A 21,900-nucleotide genomic window follows, 5' to 3' on the forward strand; every position below is an offset into this window, starting at 1 on the left:
TGACAAGACATATGCCCCAATTTCCACAAAAAGATGGACCATAACAGAATTATGGCTCTCCCTCGTACGGTCCATTACTGTAAATAGATGTTCAGGATACAAGGCATTGAAATAGCGTGAATGTCAAACAGGAAAACTATTCTTATAAAAGCAAAGGGCAGATTACACAGCTATGATATATGTATAGTGTTGTTTACAAGTTGACACTTCACTTTGCAAAGACAATTATGTCTTAATCTTTCAGACTTAATGTTCTCCTCAGATCAAGACACTTACATCCACTGATCTTCAAATGTATTGCTTTGATAAGGCTCCTAAACGTACTAACTGAGCCTGAGGCAACCTGCTTTCAAATTAGATTAGGGACCAGGACTGAATGTCAATGAAGGCTGTCTGATAACGGTTGAGTGCATATATTTCTCTGTGGGGTGATTTTCCCCTCTGAGTGCTCAGATCAACAGAAACACAGTCCAACCAGAAGTAAATTCATTACATCCCCAGCATAATGTCAGACATTGTGTGGGAGTGTGAGAGACGGTATTCTGAACTGTCATTTTGTTTTCCTCATAGTTAAATTTAAGTGCAGTTTGATGCAATTTTAACAGAATTGATACTCAACTTCAAAGTGCCGTTGTAATATTATTCCATCCTATTACTCCAAACTAAGCCGATAACATGCTTTTCTGACTATGTTTAAAAGAAAACCCGAAGCGTTTTGTCAAAACCCCTCATGCGCTTGTCATGGTATTTATAGTGACAGCTGCACACCTTCCTGTGCTGTGTATATACCTCTTAACATGTAAAATGTAAATTACTACAGAGATAAAAACGACCCGCCATGCATAATGCAAGCCACATGTGCTACTTAAAACAGAATTACTAAATCAGAAATGGAACAACAAAACAACATAATGCCACCATGCAGCATGAATATCGAATGAGGGCATATGATAGCCTGTAGAGCTGTGGATTTCTGGCCTTGGATGAACAGCCTGAAAAAATTGAGAGGTTCGTATGGAAGGTTAAACCTGGCCAGAACCCATAAACTGTAGGAGGGTGTTTGTTTATGACCAGAAATCTAAATTGATTCCTGCTTATGTAAATCTATCTTTTTTTTTTAAATTTAAAAGCCTTAAAGTGTAATCCATTACTGTGCACAAGTGAAAAATCCTACATGAAATCCAATGTATATTTGTCATTTGCATATTCAATATGGCATTCAATGGGCACCGCAACTTGAAAATACATGCTGGGTGATGACAAAACACTTTGGCCAGTTTGCGGTTTCATTTCAATAATGGCAGATTTACACTCAGGTTGGCGTTGGAAATCAATGTTGTCATTCATTACCTCGTAGGCAAAATTTAATTGTGTGTTGTGAGCACAGCACCTCGTAGACTAACTCCACAGCTGACTAGTTCACACTTGATGCATGTTACTTTCTAACCAAAGAAAAATTTGAAAATAAAGCCAAAATTTGGATGAATAAATTAGAAGAAAAGAAATTAACACTAAGTGTCCAGTGTCTGGACTTTCATATAAAATTCAAAGTCATGAGAAGCTGCAAAGCTCCATGACCAAAGTGCTTTGTTTATTATTACTGGAAGGATGCTACTGCTATTACTGCTGCTGAAGTCAACTCAGAGGAAACACACGCATCTCTCCTGTCACGCTAAATCACACATGGTGTTAGAACACTGAAGGCTCGTGTTATATTATACCGCAGGGAGTGCAACTACAAATAAATCTTGCGAGCTGACAGATGGATGAGTGTTCTATGGAAGGGCTGCGGATGAAAATAGTCTCGTGTGCTCAACAGTGCACCGCAGTCTGATGACCTGGTCTTCTTCTAAACCTCTCTTGAAACCACATGTCTTATTTGAGGGTTTATTAAAAACTTTTTGGAGATTGTAGGCAGTGAAGCAGAAAGAAACAGCAAGTCTTCAGGTTTTTTTTGGGAAAAAAAAGTTTATTATATATAAAGAAATGTACAATATTTAATTTAGAATCAAATATGTATTAATGTTATCGTCTCTACCGCCGCTTACATCATCAGTACAACTCTGTGCACTGAACTTCAGTCTCACCTGGCCCACACATCGACCAGCCACAGCCTTTGCTACAGTACCATGGCAACATACAGCAGTCTCACTCACAAAAACCTTTATACTTGATTTGGGTTAACTGAAGCAGTAAGAAATGTGGAAAATGTATTAGATAATAGAGAACAGTAGTAAGAAAAAGGAGGTTTGACTGGTTTTGAAGGAATCCTGGTTCATCTGGGTTAAGGGTGACCCGGTTGGTGTGTGAGACAGGAAGAGAGCACCTGAGAGGACCAGATCTTTACCCGCCAAAATAAAATGCCACTGAAGACTCCAACTGAACCAACAACAAAGTGAAACTTAGCAGAGTTAACCCATGTGACGATACACGTGTCACAGACGTAGACTTTCATAAACATTTACTGAACCTTGGAGTTAACTTTGGTTGATAGGAACATGTATCTTCTAAGCACGGGTTAGAAAATGGTGTCAGGTGCTGATAGTCAAAGTATGAAATACAGTCTCCAGGGTACGAGTTATACATCATGCAAGTGTGCCTGAAACACTGTCAGATGTGTGGCTGCGACACGTCATGCATAGATCCTTCTGCCAATGATGTGCGTCATGGGAAGACATCAGATAGCCAGCAGATTGTCGTAGCCGCCAGCAGCTCCATTGCACAGAACATTATTCATCATTATCTAAAAGACAGAGAACATAAAGAGAATCATGTTGGGACAGATAATTCATTTGAGAACCAAAGGACTTTGGTTGGACTGTGTTCACCATAAATGAGAAGAGAAACAGACAAAATGTTATGAACCAGAAAAAAAGACACATGGTCCTTATTGGAACTAATGTGTTCCTCATAGTGGAGCCCTTGTGAGAGCACAGACAGAGAGGTTTCGCAACCGGGCACAGCCACATGTTGTGGCCTCTCTCCTCGATGGAACTGCTGCCAATAAACATCGCTGCGTTGTCACCCAGAACGGTCTCCTCTGCCTTCTTCCCCTCATCTCCACAATTTCCATCACAAAACTCAACTCTTGTTGTAGTGGACAGTTAATCACGCCAAGCCTTCCACCATACAGTTTAGCCATGCAAACAGCATGCCTCTACCGATGGTCAGTTCATCCACCACGTTGTAGACAATGTCATGGTAATCTATCAGATAGTAATTCATTAAGATATTTCAGTTTGGACCAGACATTTACCATATCTCTATCTATATTTAGTGGATAGGCACACAATTGATCCCATAGATGTGATAAGAACAACAGGATGCTGTGTTCAAAGATGGCAGCTGCACACACATATCTGTCTATGCTGCTAACTTTTTTTGCTGAAGGGCTTTTTGCTAGAAGGTTGAACTGCTGAGACAAAATTGTCCCGATGTCAATGCCAGTTATCACAAATGACAGTAGTGAGGTCATTGGCGAAACAAATTTCCCAGTATGCCTTCTTTTGAGAATAAAGCAACCAAATGAATTTTGTTTTGGGTAGAAATAACAACCTCTTCATTTTTAGTAAAACATTAAACAGTAGTTTTGGAATATTTCAAAAAGGACAAATAAATATACATAAATTAAGACTATGACTCAAAAACATGGTATCGATCAATCCACCTATCTATCGGTCTATGTACCACAATCAAATACTGGTCCAGTTATTACTGTGAAGACAGTGTTACATGGTTTATATGCGAGAAGGCCCGTCCTGAAATTCTTACAGGGACCCCCGACAGCTTCTGGGCCCCAGCGTGTTGCACCACTTGCGCTGTTACTAATTACATCATTGGATGGCACACCGTTTGTTTGGTGCATATGCTAAAAACATCTAGGTCAGCTTACTAATCCTTCTGTGTTTTAGGGATCTAAGTGTATGTGCATGTTATATGACTCCTCCAGTTGAGATGATCTGGCCGAGCTGGCTGACTTGCTGTCGCCCCCGAATAGGATGAATGAATTTAATCATACGGCTCCTCTGCACTTATCAAATACAACTGAACTGAATTCATGGTCCCCCTCTGGATGAAGTAAGATGGTATGCCAGTCAGCCTCAGCTGTACTGTGTGGTTAATCAGCAAATGTCAGCATGCTAAGATGCTAAATTAAGATGGTGAACATGGTAAACATTAGCAAACTATGCTGATTTTTAGCATTTAACTCACAACACAGCTGTACGTCACAAAGTCTTGTTAACCGTACAGGTTAACTGGAGTTTTAGTGAACCATCGACAGCCATCTAGAAAGAATTCAGTCTAAAAAAAATAAGATAGGATTCTTATCGGTTTTTATCTGTACTTTGGTAACTCAATGCCCCAAAACTAGAGCAGACATCAGAATTGACTTAAGTCTCACAGCAGTGTCTTCTCAAACTTGAATTTAAAGATTGAATGCGATGGATTATTAGTTGTGACAACACTCAATGGACTAAGCTGCATCACTACAGTACGCGTTTGTATTCTGATAGCCGCCTTAAAAATTACTTCCAAATACACCTGGTGGTGAATGGATAAGAGCCATCTTTCACAGATCTTTGAGACAAGTCCTCGAGGGAGAAATCTGACATTTGCATCCTCCATCTTCCCTTCAGAAGACAGTAAAAATAGAAAACAAAAGAACGGTGACATCGAGCTGTTCAGTGAGAAAATGTATCTGAAGGCTGCTCCTGTCCTGAGGGGACCTTTCAAGCTCAAAAGAACTACCCCCCTCCCTCCCCTCTCCTCCACCCCCGAACTTTCTATTTCTGCTGTGGCCCCGGTCTGACAACAGACTCGGCGCAGAGCAACGCCGAGCAGACAGACAGAGTTAAGGGTGCGTTTCACGTCTGCTTAGTTCCTTCCACGACTTGGTGAAGCTGCAGCGATGTGAGACAAGAGGGTTTTAGGGACGAGACGAAACACTCGCTGTGCTCTGACACAGATGATGCTGTTACTGACCAGAACGATGAAGAGAGATGCACATGTACTTCTGAACGAAAACTCAGGAAGAAAGACATTTGTTGTAAATAGAGATGAATAAAATAAAAGAGGAGACAAAAAAAAAAAAAAAAGACAGAATAAACAAAAGCATGTGCTTGCCCAGTCACTACAAACTACTGCCACTGACCTTCTTGATAAGCGCCGTCTGCCATCACTAGATGCAGGATGTTGGGATACAGATGCTGGTGCTCAGTTCCCAGAATGCTGAAGACCAAACTGGAGCCCAGGTCAATATTCTCATCTTCATCCTCATGTATAGCCTGGAGCACCAAAACAACGAACACGTCGTCGCTTGTTTTTAGCACTGTAACTGTGAGGTTGCACGGATGACTGCAGGGTTTTTGAGGGGAGAAATACTAAATATTTCATACCTTAATCTTATTATAGGCCTCAATGAACTTCTCAAAACCCATCTGCTGCTCCAGGTTGAAGCGAAGCTCTTCCAGCCGACTGAAGATGCTGTCGTGATGCTCAGCCTCTCCGCCCTGGTCCTCTCCGCTGCCATCTATAGAAGAGCAGAGCTTCTTATGTCTCATTACACTGTTACACGTCTTGGTTTTGATCACTGGGAAGCTGCTTGGTTTTCCCAAATACAACCTTTTTTTTTTTCACTTATTAAAAGCAGCTGACATAAAATATGAATTCAAGATGAACTCTTACAAGTTCAGTAGTCTTTTAAGTTTTCCTCCAAACTACAGTGAAGTAAGATTAAACAACCAAATAGAAAGTGTGAGCTGATGGTTGTTCTTGGATGAAAATAATGATCTATCATCATCAAAATAGTTTCATAAGTCTTGTAATTTCACCAACCTGTGACACTCCCTCCTACCTGAATGCCACTCTTCATTGAGCTGGCTGTTATTGCTGTGGTTCTCTTCTCCCACACCATTGGTCAACAACTCCCCTGCCTCCTCATCGCCAGGACTCCCATTAGAGCATTCCTCATTCTCGTCCTCCTCATCCTCGTCCTCCTCGCCTTCTTCTTCTTCTTCCTCCTCATCCTCCTCCTCCTCTTCTTCTTCTTCTTCTTCATCATCATCGTCCTCATCCACAGCCATCTGATTGTTGTCCTGCTCCATGTCAGCTGCCATCCTGTTGAAAAGCTCCTGGTCTCGGCCCTCCGGTGGGTTTCCATTAAAGTCTCCTGCTCCGACCTCCGGGGGTCCCCTCATTATGTCACCTTCTTCTTGGAGGAGTCTCTCCATGGAGGCCCTGATGTCCCGCAGATCTTCGTCCTCATATGCACTGAGGAACAGAACACAGTGTTATCACACACAGTATGCTTTTAACTCGCTGGATTTGTAAAGTTCTTTTTGGAGAAAAGAGACCGACATCCTTTTATAATGTGGGTCTGTCACACTGAGAATGATTGACAGAATGAGACTAAGGCAAAATATCTGTCACTATTAAATTACGTGTCTTTCATCACTGCAGAAACAGGATAAGAAGTAATAGAGATTTTACAATGAAAGTCTTTGTCAACTGACAAACAGTACAACAAAGAAGATAAAGCCTTCCCCGTTCCCACAGAGGAGGGCCTGAACATGTTTCTGCTTTAGAGACAACATTTGTGTTTGTCTTACTCCTCAGTCTCTGACTGGTCATCATCTTTAGCTGCCTCATCCAGGTCCTCGATTTCCAGGTTGTTTGGAACAGCGTTAGCGTCGCTTGTCACCGCAGTGTCCCGCTGAGAGCCGAAGAGTCGACTGAGGTCTGGCAGAGAGCACGTCCGCAGCATCTGACAGAACCAAGCAAACACGGCGACATTAGACAAGCACTGATTGACGTGGTGGAATATCTGACAGTGACTTTTCATTTGAAAAACAAACTTCAAACATTGTTCAATCATGTTTTTAGGAATCAAGGAGCATCAAAAAAATACAGGTCAGTTCTGTCACAGCCTGATCTCGGGAAGATCATCCACGCTTTTATTTCACCTGATTAGATGACTGTAATTCAGGGTTCAGCCAAAAAAACCTCTCACGCCTTCAGCTGGTACAAAACACAGATTAGCTTTTAACAAATACAAGAAGACAAGCTCACTGGTTGCCATTCAGTTTTAGAACTTATTTCAAGATCCTATAGAGCACATTAAAATCACTTCATGGATTAGCTCCCAGCTAGACTGCTGAGTTGCTGCTCTCCCTCTGAGCTTGAGGCACTGAGTGGAGCCTCAGATCGTCAGTCAGATCTCTGCTGGCTGTTCCCGAGTCCTGCATCAACACTAAAGGTGAACGAGCCCCTCAGCTGTGGAACCTCCTGCCTGAGGCTTTGATCAGTGACATCTTAAAATGAGCCCTTTATTAATTCCAGTACACCGTTATTTATTTCTAACATTTATTACCCGTTTTGTTATTAATGTTGTAGTTTTATATCATTGAGGATTTTCTTCATTCTACTTGTATTATTTTAGTTGCTGATTTTATTTGCAACAGTCTTTGAATTATCTTTTAATTGTGGTTCTTCCATGTAAATCACTTTCTAACTTTGTTTTGAAAAGGAATGTATAAACAGTTTAGAAGTTTATCATTATTAAGATTGGAAATATATTGAAAAAACACATCAATTTCACCATTGTAGGACCCGATGAGATAACTATCAATACAAAAGTAAAGGCGAAGGAGAGGTCGGTGGAAGGGGCAGTGGTATTGGGACACGTTCATTACACGTAGCTCTTTGTGTGTTCGTGTGTGTTGAGTTCGGCTCTGCGGATCTCGATGTCCCTGAAAGAGGTTATTATAGATATAGGTTGATGGATGGTCTTTGTGTCTTATCAGACCCCCTGCCGGCTCAGAGTGTGTGATTAATGGCTCTGGCTCCATTCCTGCCCTCCTCATTAATAAAGAAGTCTGAAGTCCGACCCAAAATACCACACAGGCCTCTACATCACCTGAAACACCTGATCACACTAACAGCTAAAAACATCCCGGACTCAATTCAGTCATTTCAAACTTTAGATAATTACTTTACTTATTATGCAAAGCAGTTTCCAGACAGAAGTGAAAATGTTCAATGGGTAATCACCTTGGGGTTGTTGGAATCAAACATGCCCGTGGAGAGTCCAATGAGGAGCGCATCCTGGTGCTTGGAGCGCAGAGGTGAGACGGAGCGTGAGCGAGAGGCCAAAGAGGACGACGAGTCATCCATGGACGACTGGGCTGAGAGGATTGCGAGGGCAGCGGTGCGTCGGTGGGCCGGGGAGCACAGCTTCATAAACAGTGGCTCCTCACATTGTGGTAAACCTGCACAGAGAGAAGGAAGGACAAATTTAATTAAGATAATAATTACACTGAACAAAAGTGGCTTTGGCTCACTGGGCATTAATCTAACCAGATGATTCAGTTGGTTTCTCTGCACTCTTCTCAACCTCCTTGGTGTCTGTTGGTCTTGTGATGCCCTCTGGTGGCCTGTAAGAGAAATACAAGGGTATTTAAATATGTACTTATAATTTAAATCACATTTTATTCATCTATTTGAAGAAAAAAATAACTTAACTATGGGCATAAATATACTTAAAAAGGAGTTTTAAATCATAATGGTGTGAGTAAAAAAAAAGATTTTAGTATGAAAGGGCAAATTTCAGATTTAATACAAATAGTTTAGAACAATAGATAGTCACATTTGCTGTTGAGCTTCCTGCTCCCACGCCTGCTGCACACCAGCTGGGGGATGTGAGGCCTGTTTGAGACCCTCATCCAAAACAATCGACTCCAAGTCTGCTGGATCTAAAAGGAATTCAGGCCAGAAAGGACGTACTGAAACTATTGAACTACCGAAAATATACTTTGACATAAAAAGCAAAATATGTGATCAATATCAGGCTGAGTGAAATCCTAACCCTGAGTCTCAGTGAGGTTTGGTGGCAGTGTCACTCTTTCAGCTGCTCCGGCTTCAGACGTTTCCTGACGTGAAGCCTCGTTTGAAGCAGCAGGTCTCTGAGCCACAGCAGAGGTCGACACGTCTTTAGGTGTCCTCACAATGTCAGCAGCTGCTGGTGCTGCCTGGTTAGGCTTATCTGGGGAGAATATGAGACCATATTAAATGAACATACAGCTAGTACATCAAATAAAAGTATGCATTCTTTAAACTGGCACAATAAGAAAACAGCTTAAACCATTTAAAAAGGGGCTTTAATGTGTCCGTGTGTCACACAGTAAATACAGAGTTTAAATTCAGACACACTTCATGTAGTACTCTGCCATTTGCAGCTGAACCCCAAAAAGAGTATCATTTTCAAGAAGTATCACATACTGGAAACATGATCCAGAGTGTCTCACTGTGACACAAAGAATCTTTTCCATCCCTTTCTTTGGTTGTTTAAATATAAAGGTGTACATTAGTGCAGAGAAGAATGACAAAATAATGACAAAATGATTAAACTCTCAACAAAAAATAATCACAATGATGAATACAATATTAAAACTAGAATTGCCGCCTCGCGGTTGTATAACTCCTCCAACTAGTAAAGTTGCAGTTTACATCCATGTCCGTCCAGAGTCATCTAATATATGTAGTGAAAACTTTGAAGGAATTTAATTAAAAGGTATTAAGTGTATTGTCTTGTTCGGCTGCATGTCTACTGTATTAGTGTGTAAATCAGTTGAGAGAAACAAAAAAACTGTCAAATTTCTTCTATGTATTCACACACATTTACCCAATAAAACTGATTCTGATAGAAGACAAAGTTGTTGCCGTGACAGTAGACGATGCTTCATATGTTGCTGCAAAGAAACTCCAAGTTCCAAATGCTTCTTACACATCTTCAATGCAACAGCAAAAAAGATCAATACAATCAGCACAGTTTCAAGGTGGACAGCCAAGATTAGTGCCACTAATTCAGCATCCGGCCAAATGTGGAATATGGTCACAATCTTCCCTTTCTGGATAGAAAATGTCCTCACTTAATGTTTTGTATCCTATTAAACATGAATACTTCAGTGCGGCTGCTGCAATGCAAGGTTTTATTTTGTGTAGACTACACAAATGCCCGTCTGGCTAAAATCAACCCAAATACGAATGACAGCTGCAGTAGGTGCAAACAGTCACCTGCCAACCATACCCATATGTTTTGGTCCTGCCAAAATTTTTACATTTTTTTGGGATCAAATATTCAATACACTTGGGACAGTACTGGGTATAAAACTTGACCCCGAACCCTTCACAGCACTATTTGGAACTCAACCACCTGAAAGACTCGATCTGCCGTCGACAGGGCTACGCATCCTTGCCTTTTAGCTACACACCTCATATTATTCAAGTGGAAACATGCCCTCCCGCCTTCACACAGCAGTTGGTTAAAAGAGATCTTAAATCATATAAAACTTGAAAAGATCAGATTCTCACTCAGAGACTCCAGTGACTCCTTCGACGACACCTGGAAACCTTTCATAAACTATTTGAACGATGCTGCAATCCAACCAGTGACAGTTTGTCACAGTTACACTACCTCCAAGCGACACACAGCTGCATGTAATGTTTTGTATATCCCAACTTCTTGGGGATAGTCCTGTTCTCCTTTTCTGTCTAAAGTATTTGCAAAATCAATAAAAAGATTTGAAAAGAAACACGAATTCTTCAGTTACTAACATGTTTTGTAAAAGTACAGTGACTTTGACCACCAAAACCTAATCAGTACATCTTTGAGTCCACGTGGACGTTCAGGACAAATTGTAAAAATAGGAACATCAAGACGAACGACTCTGAAACATAATGGCTTCCATAAAAAAAAACTTACAAAAGGCAGAGGTTAGAATATTTGAATAATGCATCAAGGTTTCCTCTGCTTCTCCTTCTGATTGCATAATAAAGAACAAGTAGATTGAATGAAGACTGACCAGGACTAGAAAACTCGTCCTCGCAAATGGTGACATTCTCCAGCTGCTGGGTGAGGGGCTGGAGCTCTGCCTCCTGAAGCACTCTCAGCACCTGAGAGACTGGACTCGCTCCCCACACCTTCCTGGGGGTTTCGTCCTGCAGCCTCGCCATCTGGATAACCTCCCCTGCTGTTTGCTCTGCGACCACACAAGCATACAAAGAGAGACACTGAGAGAGAAAGTGGACTCGCAACAAACCTCATCAACAATTTTCAGGAGCTCTGCACGATCACTCACCGATGGTTGTGATGCATGTCTCCTCTAGAGTTTGTTGGGCTACTGAGAGGATGAGTGGAATGCCAGCCTCCCACTTCTTCCTGTCAACACCAGAGGGCGGTCCATCTTGTGGAGACACTGGGGTGGCTAATGACATCTGTTCACTGCTTGTTGTGGCACATGACTGCTCTAAGGTTTGTTGGGCCACAGGAAGTACAGGCAGTTCCGCTGCTTCCCACTTCCTCCGGTCTCCGTTTGAGGAGGGGCGTCTCTCTGGGTCCGACTGGTCCTGCTGGGGAGCAGGACTCGGCTCTGCAAGGGCTGGAGGCGACGCCTCAACCTCCTCCACCGGGCTCTGGGATTTTAGGTTCTGGTTTAGTCTGCGCAGAATCTGCTTTTTCTCACTCTGTTAGACAAAAAGCATGAAATTACATCATCTTTTGAGGGTGGCGGTTTATCAATGAAAACTGCCTTCTTGTCTGCTCATTGTAACTTTATTAAATGATTCTCAACAACCAATCAGCTCACCTGGATCACTGTAGCAGTCTCTGGTTCAGGCAACTTTTCTTTGAGTGGAGTAATCTGCCAAAAAAATTTGAAAATGTATACATCCAGGGAATATACACTCAAACAGTCCCGTGATATGAGGTGTGATACACCGTATGAATGTATACTGACTGCTCCAACGTTCTTCAGTGCAGCAGTCATGGAAATAGCTGAGGTGGAGGGTTTGGATGCAGGTGGAACTGGAGCTTTGGCAGCATGGTCCGGCTGAGAGGTGCTGGGCTGTGGGAGAGGACTGTCAGATACTGCTACTGCTACCGGCGCCGCTACGCTTCCCGCCGACACGCCAACCTTCACCCCTCGAACCGCGAGCTTCAACAATACACGACAGCGCAGATTAGTCTACACCTAAACTGATGCAGCAGCTAAGGCCAGGTGATAGTGTGCCCTGAGGGATGTGAGCATGAGAGCTTACATGGTCCTCCCAGGCTCTCTTTTCTCTCTCGTGCGCTTCTCTCCTCTTCTTCTCCAGTTGCTCTTTCAGTACAGCAGCACGGGCGTTTGCTTGAGCCTGGCAGGTACATGCATACACAAAAGATATTAAACCAAGAACAAACACTGATGATCAAAATAAGCGTTTCAAACAAAAAGGATGTCTCAATAAAACAAGGTGTGATCAAAAAGTTCAGAGACTGTTCCTGTGCAGCGATGGAGCAGGGGGAAGCAATCACTTTTGTGAGTAAGTATACAAAGTTACGTCGCTGTGTTACCACGTTTTTGTGACCACTGGAATTTGTGCATCTGCGATTTCCCCGTGACTTCAGCAGAGGGCGACAGAGACCCTTGAAATGCTTCCGAAAATCGACAACAGTGAAGCAATGAGCCAGGTGAGGTGTTTTGAGGGGCACTTGCATATTCAAAAGGGTTTAAGGTAGGAGGGTGTCAGGTCAGGAGCACATCCAGGTGGGTTATCTTTAATAGTTGTGGGGTTGTAAATTTGTTCGTCAGGGTCAGACTGTCAATATAGAGTTCTATTGTGACGTTTTGAGGCGTCTGAGGGAAAACATTTGGTGTAAATGATGTGTGCTTCCTGCTCAAGTTTCAGGTCCATGGTGAAATCAAAAAATACCTATGGACACAAAATGTGTGGAATATAGGAGCTGATATTGATCAAGCGACGTGGAATACTTACTCATTAAACCTATTGCTTCCCCCTCTCCACAAAAGAAGTCTCTTTTTGATTGCACAGTAGTTTTTGATTGAAGTAGTCATGAAGAGTTCTGCTCACACTGACTGACATCATCTCTCTGTTGGGGTGTCATTTCATTCAGTGAAAAGAGCTCTATAAATAGGGTTATTAAATAAATGTGGCATATTTCAAAATGCAATTGCTCAGTGCTCGCCGTAGACTCACTTTTAAAGCTTCTATCTTCTTTCTCCTGAGCTCTGCCTCCTCGCTGGACTCCTGGCTGTCAGAACCATCACTGTCATACTGAAACACAAACACAAGCAGCAGACAGGAGACCAAATGTCAGAGAGACCTGAAAGCACTTTGATTACAGGAGCTCTCAGATTCAGAGATGAGAAGGGATGTACCTTCTCTCCTCTGAGTCGGGCTTTGATCTGCTGACGTTCATTGAAGTTCTGTAAGCGGATCTGCCTCAGTCTTCCCAAGTACTCCTGAGAACAAACGCAGAAATGTTACACACACTGAACGGTGAACTGCTGAACACACTGCTGCAGACAACACAGGGTCGACTGTGGCATTTATATTAGCAGTCATAGTCATACAAATAAATAACCACATGCTTAATTAGCATTAATAAAAATACATGGTTTTACATGACAAAACATAATATGATGCTGGTATTAACACATGAACACATCAGCCATTCAGACAGAGTAAAAATGACAACAGTGCCATGAAAAATCCATAGATAAATCTGAAACGCAACTCATAAAATGAGGTGGGACAACAGCCATTATTGGGATAAATAAACAGCTCACAGCAGAACAGCAAACATTATGCAAGGATGACTTGGAACTGCTGGGTTGAGTTGTGGGTGCGTCACGGGGGGGTTTATGCAGACGTGCCAAGCCAGACGTGCTATGAGTGAGGTGGAGTGTGAGGCTGGGCATTCAGGCCCGAGCTCCTACCTCCTCCTCTTTGTTGGCTTTCGGTCTCCTGCACCAAAGCGCACCCGCACGGCTTCCATAGTTTGCAGACAGGTTTTGCCGAGTGCCCTGTTCACGGTTCAATTGAACCAGACTTTAGAAGGACGCAGGCCCTAACATCTATAGCTGCCAGTGATCACCAGTTTGGGCCACGATATAATTAAAGGTGCAGTGATCAACATTTTTATATTAATCCAGAAACAATTGACACCATGTAAAGCCAAAAGGCGCCAATGTCAGATTGTCAGATCCAATTATTTTGTCTGATTAGATTTCTGCTCAGGCTGAAGGTGAGAAATACTATGAAAAGTTGTACACGAGGTCACCAGATTCATTGAACTGATCTGAATAATAAAAATATAATTTGTCCCCCATAAACAGCTGCCACACCCCTAACAGGAAAATGTTAATTAAACAGTCACAGAGCTGAGAGGAGGTCCAAGCTCCTTAAGTGCACTTCTACCCTAGAGTGCAGAAGAGCTCCAAAACAAACAGACAACAGTTTACTTGTCCTCTTTGATGGATGCATGTGTTAGCAAACGTCATTAAATTTGAACTGTCCAACGATCCAGCTAGTGGGTCCCAACCTCATAAACCAATAAACCAAAATGATAAGTTAAAGTGGCAGAAAGTTGGCTGATTTCAGCAGCTTTTGCAGTTAAAATTAAACATTTATTTCAGCATTAATATGAAATTAACCTACTGGAACTTTTAAGAATCAGAATATTTGAAATAAACCATTAGTGTCCCTTTTCACCTCAGTCAGTATTGAATTGCACCCGATATGCAAAGAGTCATAATTCAGTATTTCAATTAGAGCTCGACTTGTATTGGCCGGATCATTTTGTATGCTCATATTGGCATCTCACAGATATTCAGTATCAGTATGTATGTTGGCTGATATAAAAACACAACTTAATGCAGAAAAAGATGCTTTGAATAAATTTGAATAGTATATAAATATGAATAGTGAATTTTAAATAGTCATTTATAATTATTAAATTCCCTGTGAAGGTTACGTTTTTTTTTGTGTAAAATGTAACATATCCTGCTTCCATTACATCTTCAGTGTCCATATTTTTTGATAACCATATTTCAGGGATCATTATATAGCATGTATGCACAGTATAGATATATATAAAGAATATCAGCTGATATATCAATATTAGAATTTCTAACTTCTTACTTATTCTAATTTCTATTTAACATCAGTATTGGAATCAGCCCGGTACCAGTCGAGCTCTAATTTTAATAACAGGGCTAAATACTCGATAGATTAACCATAAAATTACATAAGTCATACAACGTACCAGCTGTCCTTCAGCACGGACTTTGTTGAGCATCGCTTCTCTCTTGCGCTGTAAAAACTCCTCAACCTGACAGGTCCGTCCAGCTGCCATGTGACTACGCTGCCTGAAAAGCAAACACAGTAACAAATATTTTACCAAAGCTTTTACATTATGAAAGGAGCTGGAATGCAGATTGTATCAGGTCGTGTCATTGACTGATCGACTGACCTACTAATGTGGGCTTGTTTTGAAACATGCTGCAGCCTCTGAATTTCTCTCTTGATTGCATCAGGGTTCAGGTGCCGGGCAGAGCCGTTGGGCAACACTGGGCCAGCAGCAGCTGGTACTCTTCTAACACACACAGCCAGTACAATTACAACAATCCTTTAACACACTCAAAGATCCAAAGAAAAGCCGACATCTGAACATACCGAATGGGACTGCCTGGTCTTGCTGAGGACGCCTCCCTGCTGACATCTTTAGGCTGTGGTTTAGCCATTTGGTCCAGAGTAGCTTGGTAGTGTTCATATGGGCTTCTGTTGGCTGAAGCCTGAGCAGCACCTGGAACAGGAGGGCGAACACCTGCCGCTCTCCACCCACCTCCTACAAAACACTGAGTTTAAAGAACAAAAGTTGTTGTGAGCCAGACTTTAGAGCTGAATAACAACTGATCATGTCAGTGTTTCCCATACATACACTTTATTTGGGTTGGCAGCCCGGGTATATAAACGGACGCCCAAGTATATTGGTGACGCATTTTTTTAATTTTTAATTTTTTGAAATCTGCCAGAGAACGACACCATCCACAATCCTTTAACTCGTGGACAATCTTCTCTCGCTCTGCCTCTCCTGTAGCTGTTTGTTCTGCTATTGTGTTGGATGTTTGAGGTTACCTTTCCCTCCTCTGCTCTGCGGTGAGGGCTGAACCCCGCCCTTCATGAATCACAGAGAGAAGAGAAAAACTAGAGCGACAGTCGGAGTCAGCAAAATGCAGCAGAGGCTCTCACACTGAGCAACAGCAGGGCCAGCTATAAATATTGACCTGAATGTGTGTCACAACAGATTCGGTCAGCTGCATGCTGTGACTTTCAAATTAAAAGCCCTCATTTCAACATTTAAGCATTTCACACACAGTCCAGCCAAATACTGGATTTTGATCTAGTCCTGTGTTTCTTTCAGGGGGCACCAGGAACCTAGTGATAGGGGAACCACTGGGTGTTTGCTTGGGTAAATCTTAGAACGGTAGAACGCTGCAGTAACTGAGTGGGGACCTTTTTATCAACAGTCTATGATTGGGACTAGAGGCTTCTCCGTGTACAGTTGCTTAGTTAGTGTCTACCAATAGTGTGCAAGAGAGGCGTTCAGGGGACAACTATAAATTGTTGCCACAGAAAATAGTCTGGGTTACACTCTCCCCCTCCAAAACGGATTAGTCTCTGCATGCATATTGACTACGGCCGCACCACCCACCACCATCAAGAATCTCAACCAGTGGGAAACACTGCATGTTAATGTAATCACAAAAGGTATTTACAATAAAATATTCCCTGAGTAGTGTCATAAAAAAGGAAGTCGGTATCAATTACCTTCCTCTCTGGGCTGCTACCTCCACTAGAACTCAACACATGCTTCCAGCCTTGTTCTCTGGCTTGGTTTATTCGATTGATCTGTAAGAGATTGCTATTAAGTTGTAGCTGGAGCTATGCAGAGTGTTTGAGTGGTGTTCGAGGCTCAGATAAATCATCTAGCAGAATATCAGGAGGTGAGGCACTTATGGAGGACAAGCCCATACAATTTCTCATAATTCAACACTAGACCGGCAGTAAAATGACCTTTTTAGTTCAAAAAAGAGGAACTATAACTTTACCCACAAGGTAGAAATTCACCACCCACCTTTTCCTTTTCATATCTCTTCATTTGCTCTGCTTTGAACAGGAACATCTGAAGGAGACACAGATCAGAAAACTATCAAGTGTAATAACTCTCATACGTTTTACAGAAACGTAACAATAAGCTCACCTGCTCTCTCTGTTTCCTTTCTTTCTCAATCAGCTCCATCCTTTTCTTTCTGAAGCCCTCCTGTAGAAAAAGACAAAAGCATCTTAAACACTGAAAAAGACATCTTAGAGAAACCCGCTTTGACGTAAGAGGAGCAGCAGGACTTCTCTGTCACAGGACAGGTAGGCGAGGAGGGAAAGGTTGGTTAAAATTGTAAGCTAAATCAGGCACAGACACTCCAAATGGGCCAGGAGCAGAAAACGGGTGAAGATAGGGATCAAGCGGAATGAGAAGATATAAAACTGAAAATGCTGGTAAGAAGGGACCGTCATGTGTGGGTGAATGTGGAGAGAAAACGGAGGGAAATCTAATAGGGTGCACAAGTTATATGGGGGCTCTCAGCTGTACCTCGTGTTTTTTCCTCTCTTCCTCCACTTGACTCACTCTTCTCTGGGGGGCTGCTGGGAGAGGGGCCTAAGCAACATATGACACTGGGGTTCAGGAGGTTGGCAACACAGTGTGATGCACACACACACACACACACACACACACACACACACACACACACACACACACACACACACACACACACACACACACACACACACACACACACACACACACACGAGAGAAGCTGCTGACATTCCAGACTAGGAGCTCAACACCAAACAGACTTTTTTTGACAAAAAAGGAAAAAAAAACCCACAGTTGAAGCTCAAAAATCATAACAATTTCTCATAAATATGAATAAGATCCTACTAACCGGTTTATGTTTCACAGCTGGTTTCCTCTCCACAGGCTTTTTGGCTCCGTCTGACACCTTCCTCGCAGTTAAAGGCACTCCGTATTTACTGGCTGGTTTTGTAATCTTCTGGGCTGTGGTGAGCGGTGTGGAACAATGAACATTTTCTTTGTCAATATATCACAGCAGAGACTACAGCTGGAAACTGCACAGGCTAACGATAAAGACTAGGATTGATGACAGTCCCGCCAGCATTGCAGAAGTTCAGGTTTCAATAATACTACTATCATATCCATACAAAAAATACAATATGGCTTGTGGTTCATAGCAGCTAGCAGAACATTACAGTAGAAGGTGTGTGTGGATGAAGTCCAATTACTTCTCCGTCATTCTACACCTCCTGATCTAACTATGTAGGTGAGGGAGGAGTGGGTGGAAGCCTCTTTACAGCTTTGTCACACTAATAAAAAGCATACTGCACATTAAAGAAATAATTCGTCACATTTTAGTGGCAGTCTTTTTTTATTTTCCCAACTTGAAGAACCCTTGGTCTGAAAGTTACCCAACACCGACGTAACTTTACAAAAAAGACAGTCTGTGAAGAATACGTAAACAACATCTGTAAAAAGAAGGGTTTTGAATGATTTTTAAATATTATTAATTCAACACATACCGTGTGTACAAAAACAAAGAGCAATCGCTAATGACTGTGTGTATAAAACTCATGTAATTTAACACACTGTATGACAACACTAGACAGGGAAGTCTCAGCTGGTGGCCAAATTTTCCCAATAAGACCAAATTTCCCATAAACTGCCAGTCCCTGTTTTCCAGTAACCAGCACATGGTTTGTTTTGATGATAGCAGAGGTTGACGAGCCAAACTGACTGTAAATGAGGAGTTATTTTTGTTGATAAAGCAGATTTTGTTTGCTGGATTACTTTATGTTTTAATGCCTTTAGCAGAGCAAATATTGGGCAAATCTCAAGAGATTGGATAATTTTGCATTCATTTTTGCAGTTGAAATTCACCTAGAGGGAATGCCTGGGGGTGGAAGCTAAAATGATGCTGTGGCAGACCGATATTGCACAAAGCTACAGAGTTTGCTCACCTGATGGCATCTGCGTCACGCCCACTTTAGGCTGCTTGTGAAGAAAAGTATGGCGGAATTCCTGAGCAATGATCTGGAAACGAGTAATGCAGGGATGTACACAGTCTGATTTATGCATGTTAAGTCTGTATCTAAGACAACTAACTGTTCGCCCTACCTGTGGTGTGAGAAACCTCTCTATCCTACAGGAGAGGAAAGGTTTGTCCAGTATGCTGTTGACTGAGGGCCTCTCCCGAGGGTTGCGTTTAAACAGCTGTGCCAGGAGAGAGCGCAGGTCTTGGGAGTAGTGAACGGACACTGGCGGGTATGAGCCGCGAATTATCTTCAGAACTAAGTTCTTCATGTTGCCAGCCTCAAACTGAGAAGAAACACATGCAGAGACACAGTTAGACCCACTGCATAGAAATGACTGCAGGCAAATCATACTGCAATGATGGAGCAAAGTAGGGAATATCAAAATGAGAGTGAATGAGTCTACACAGATTTGATTATAAGACACAAACTAAAATATTTTAGTTATAGTATATAGAGGCTATATCTGATTGTCAGAAAGGACGGCAATGCTGCATGAATGGCATTAAATATACATTATTTAGTAAACAGCTCAGACACAGAATACTTACTGCATGCTTAAGAGTGCACATTTCATATAGGACACACCCTAGGGCCCAAATATCACTGCAGAAGGAGGGAAAGTAGGGGAAATTAGAGGAGAGAGCATACAGACGGACAGGCAGGGATGAGTTCTGGGGTAAGTTTACATTCAATCGATAAGGTATCAACAGTCACTTGCAAGCCCTTTACTTTCTTTATTATAACCTGGAGGAAAAAAGGGACTTTATTACTGAAAGACTTCCACACCAAACAGATAAACTGCTAAATTTACTTCATTGGTTGTAACTAAAGTAGATTAGATAACATGCATACTTAAAATAGTTCAATAGGAAATCAATACTAGCTTCCGGTTGTACATATTCACAAGCAGGTTCAGTTAATAAAGATGAGACATGATATCCTTACATCACCCTGAAGCCACTACCGAATCCTGCATGGTGCACAATTCAATAGGGACTGAGCTTTCCCAAGGAATACTGTTGAAAGCTAATTTACATCAGTAATGAGACAAACAATAAAATCCTTGTAGTCAAGAGCATCAAGTACCTTTTGTTGTTGTATGGTTTGTTTTCGCAGATCTCTGGTGACAGGTAATATGGTGTTCCTATGCATGTTCTTGCAAGTTCTACAGTGCTGGAAAAGAGAAAGCAAATGTATTCGACTTTACAACGTCCAAATCCTGTCTTTTTAAAGATATACAGGTCTATTCAGACGATATTGCACATACCTGTTCAGTACCCTTGCAATTCCAAAGTCACCAAGCTGCACAGTCCCATCTTTTGTCAAAAATATGTTCTATGTAGACATGATGAGAAGACATGTAAATAAAGCAATACATGACAAATAAACAACCTGCCGTCACTCAAAGAAGGATCTTGTGGTATATGAAGCAGTACCTGGGATTTAATGTCCCTGTGGAGGATTTTCCGATCATGCACGTGCTTCAGTGCCAGGCAAATCTGCACAAACCAATCCATGATCTTGGAAAAGGAGAAGACAGTAAGTCGCATTACATGGTATCAACTTTTACACTGAACATTATTTGCAAGTCTAATGAAAGAGCAACTCAAGCAAAATATATCACAAAACACTACAAGAGGATAAATATGGTTCAACTAAAGGGTACAAAAAGAAGGAATCTGATCAGTTCAATCCACATGTTCTACACTGTTCCAGCCTGTCAACAGATTTATCCAAAACATTCATGATTGTCTCCAAGTGTTAGTGGCTCACTTGCTCTTCTGAGAACAGCAATCCTTTCTGAGAGTTGATCTTTTTGAACAAGTCTCCACCCTCACAGTAGTCCATCACAATATACAGGCACCCCCCCTCTGAAAAGAGAAGAAATGACAGTATGTGGTTAACAGTGTGTGTGGTGGAAATACTGTAATGAGCCACCTCCGGGATTCTTCATGTTGACTGTTAGGATGGTGTGAACACCTTCAAAAGACTCCTTATACTGGACAATGTTGGGATGACTCATGTTGGCAAGAACAGCAACTTCTTTTCCAGATTCTTGCCTCTCTTTGCTTGACATCTGTCAAAGTAACAAACAGGGAAAGTTGTAGAGCAAGGTGGGAAAACACTGACTGCGACATGTGAGGCTGGTGTGACATTATGCAGAGGATCTTACTCCTGATATGCCAATTTCCTTGATGACATATTGGTGTCCATCCGCAATGGATTTGACAAGGACGGCTTTTCCAAAAGAGCCTTCCCCGATTTTCTTCACCTTTTCGTACTTGTCCATGTTACTGGGATGGCTGGCTCCTCATGCAGGGTCTGCAAAGAAGAACACGGTGAGGCTGTGTTCACACCGACAAGGCTCTGATCAACGCTTCAGTGACGGCACTTGTGCAAATGGCATCAATTTGACCCGCCGTTGTTAACTCCAGGAGTCATAATTGCGTTGACGTCCTGTAAATATGCAGTAATGTCAGCTCTGTTGAGGACAACGATCCCTCGCTTCAGACGGGCTGTGATGCTGAGACACAACACGATTGGTAGCAAGACAGCTAACGTTACCGTTACATAGTAGGTAGACGAAGACGGGAGACCAAGCCCACCCTCCACAAAACGTATGCCCTGTGAACGCACGACACTAGTCATATAATTAATGTAGATCAATAGGTAGCTCGGTGTGGATGCTGTTAGGTGGCTGATACTTGGCTTACCATTAGTCTTTTTTCGCTGCTGTCTCAGAGGTTCTGGCACTTGCTACAGTCCTCGGGCTCTCTATCTAACTTCTGCTATCTTTTCCTGCAGTTTCATTGGTCACCTTGAAAATTCCGGGAGCGGATTGGTTTACACAGCTGTCGATCATCTTTTACACTGAATGACGGCCGAGTCTCC

The 21,900-nt window shown here is 42.2% G+C and overlaps 1 protein-coding gene across 6 annotated transcripts; it reads right to left on the reverse strand.

The window, feature by feature from the left end:
- Nucleotides 1–1,954: 1,954 nt before the first annotated feature.
- On the reverse strand, nt 1,955–21,782 carry nek1 (NIMA-related kinase 1). Of its 6 annotated transcripts, none has more exons than XM_069150743.1 (35): nt 21,723–21,782; nt 21,182–21,330; nt 20,989–21,085; nt 20,782–20,879; nt 20,445–20,528; nt 20,276–20,343; nt 20,095–20,181; nt 19,557–19,611; nt 19,091–19,291; nt 18,934–18,964; nt 17,844–17,956; nt 17,489–17,554; nt 17,102–17,161; nt 16,976–17,023; nt 16,669–16,749; nt 15,514–15,695; nt 15,311–15,433; nt 15,104–15,206; nt 13,776–13,862; nt 13,215–13,298; nt 13,033–13,110; nt 12,094–12,189; nt 11,793–11,990; nt 11,643–11,696; nt 11,136–11,520; nt 10,860–11,036; nt 8,864–9,040; nt 8,645–8,750; nt 8,356–8,432; nt 8,050–8,267; nt 6,609–6,763; nt 5,855–6,270; nt 5,397–5,530; nt 5,153–5,285; nt 1,955–2,743 (listed from the first exon to the last, which is right to left on the reverse strand). In XM_069150743.1, the coding sequence occupies exons 2-35, from the start codon at nt 21,296–21,298 to the stop codon at nt 2,730–2,732; spliced, it is 4,203 nt and encodes a 1,400-aa protein (XP_069006844.1). In that variant the 5' UTR covers nt 21,299–21,330; nt 21,723–21,782; the 3' UTR covers nt 1,955–2,729. The 6 variants fall into 6 exon arrangements, with proteins under 6 accessions (XP_069006844.1, XP_069006843.1, XP_069006842.1 ...); XM_069150742.1 differs by having other exon boundaries at nt 15,311–15,430; nt 18,934–19,006; XM_069150741.1 differs by having other exon boundaries at nt 18,934–19,006.
- Between the last annotated feature and the right edge of the window lie 118 nt (nt 21,783–21,900).

Source organism: Embiotoca jacksoni, unplaced genomic scaffold, assembly GCF_022577435.1.
Source record: "Embiotoca jacksoni isolate LCO1_2020_lvr unplaced genomic scaffold, fEmbJac1.0.p SCAF_16, whole genome shotgun sequence".
Taxonomy (NCBI): Eukaryota; Metazoa; Chordata; class Actinopteri; family Embiotocidae; genus Embiotoca; species Embiotoca jacksoni.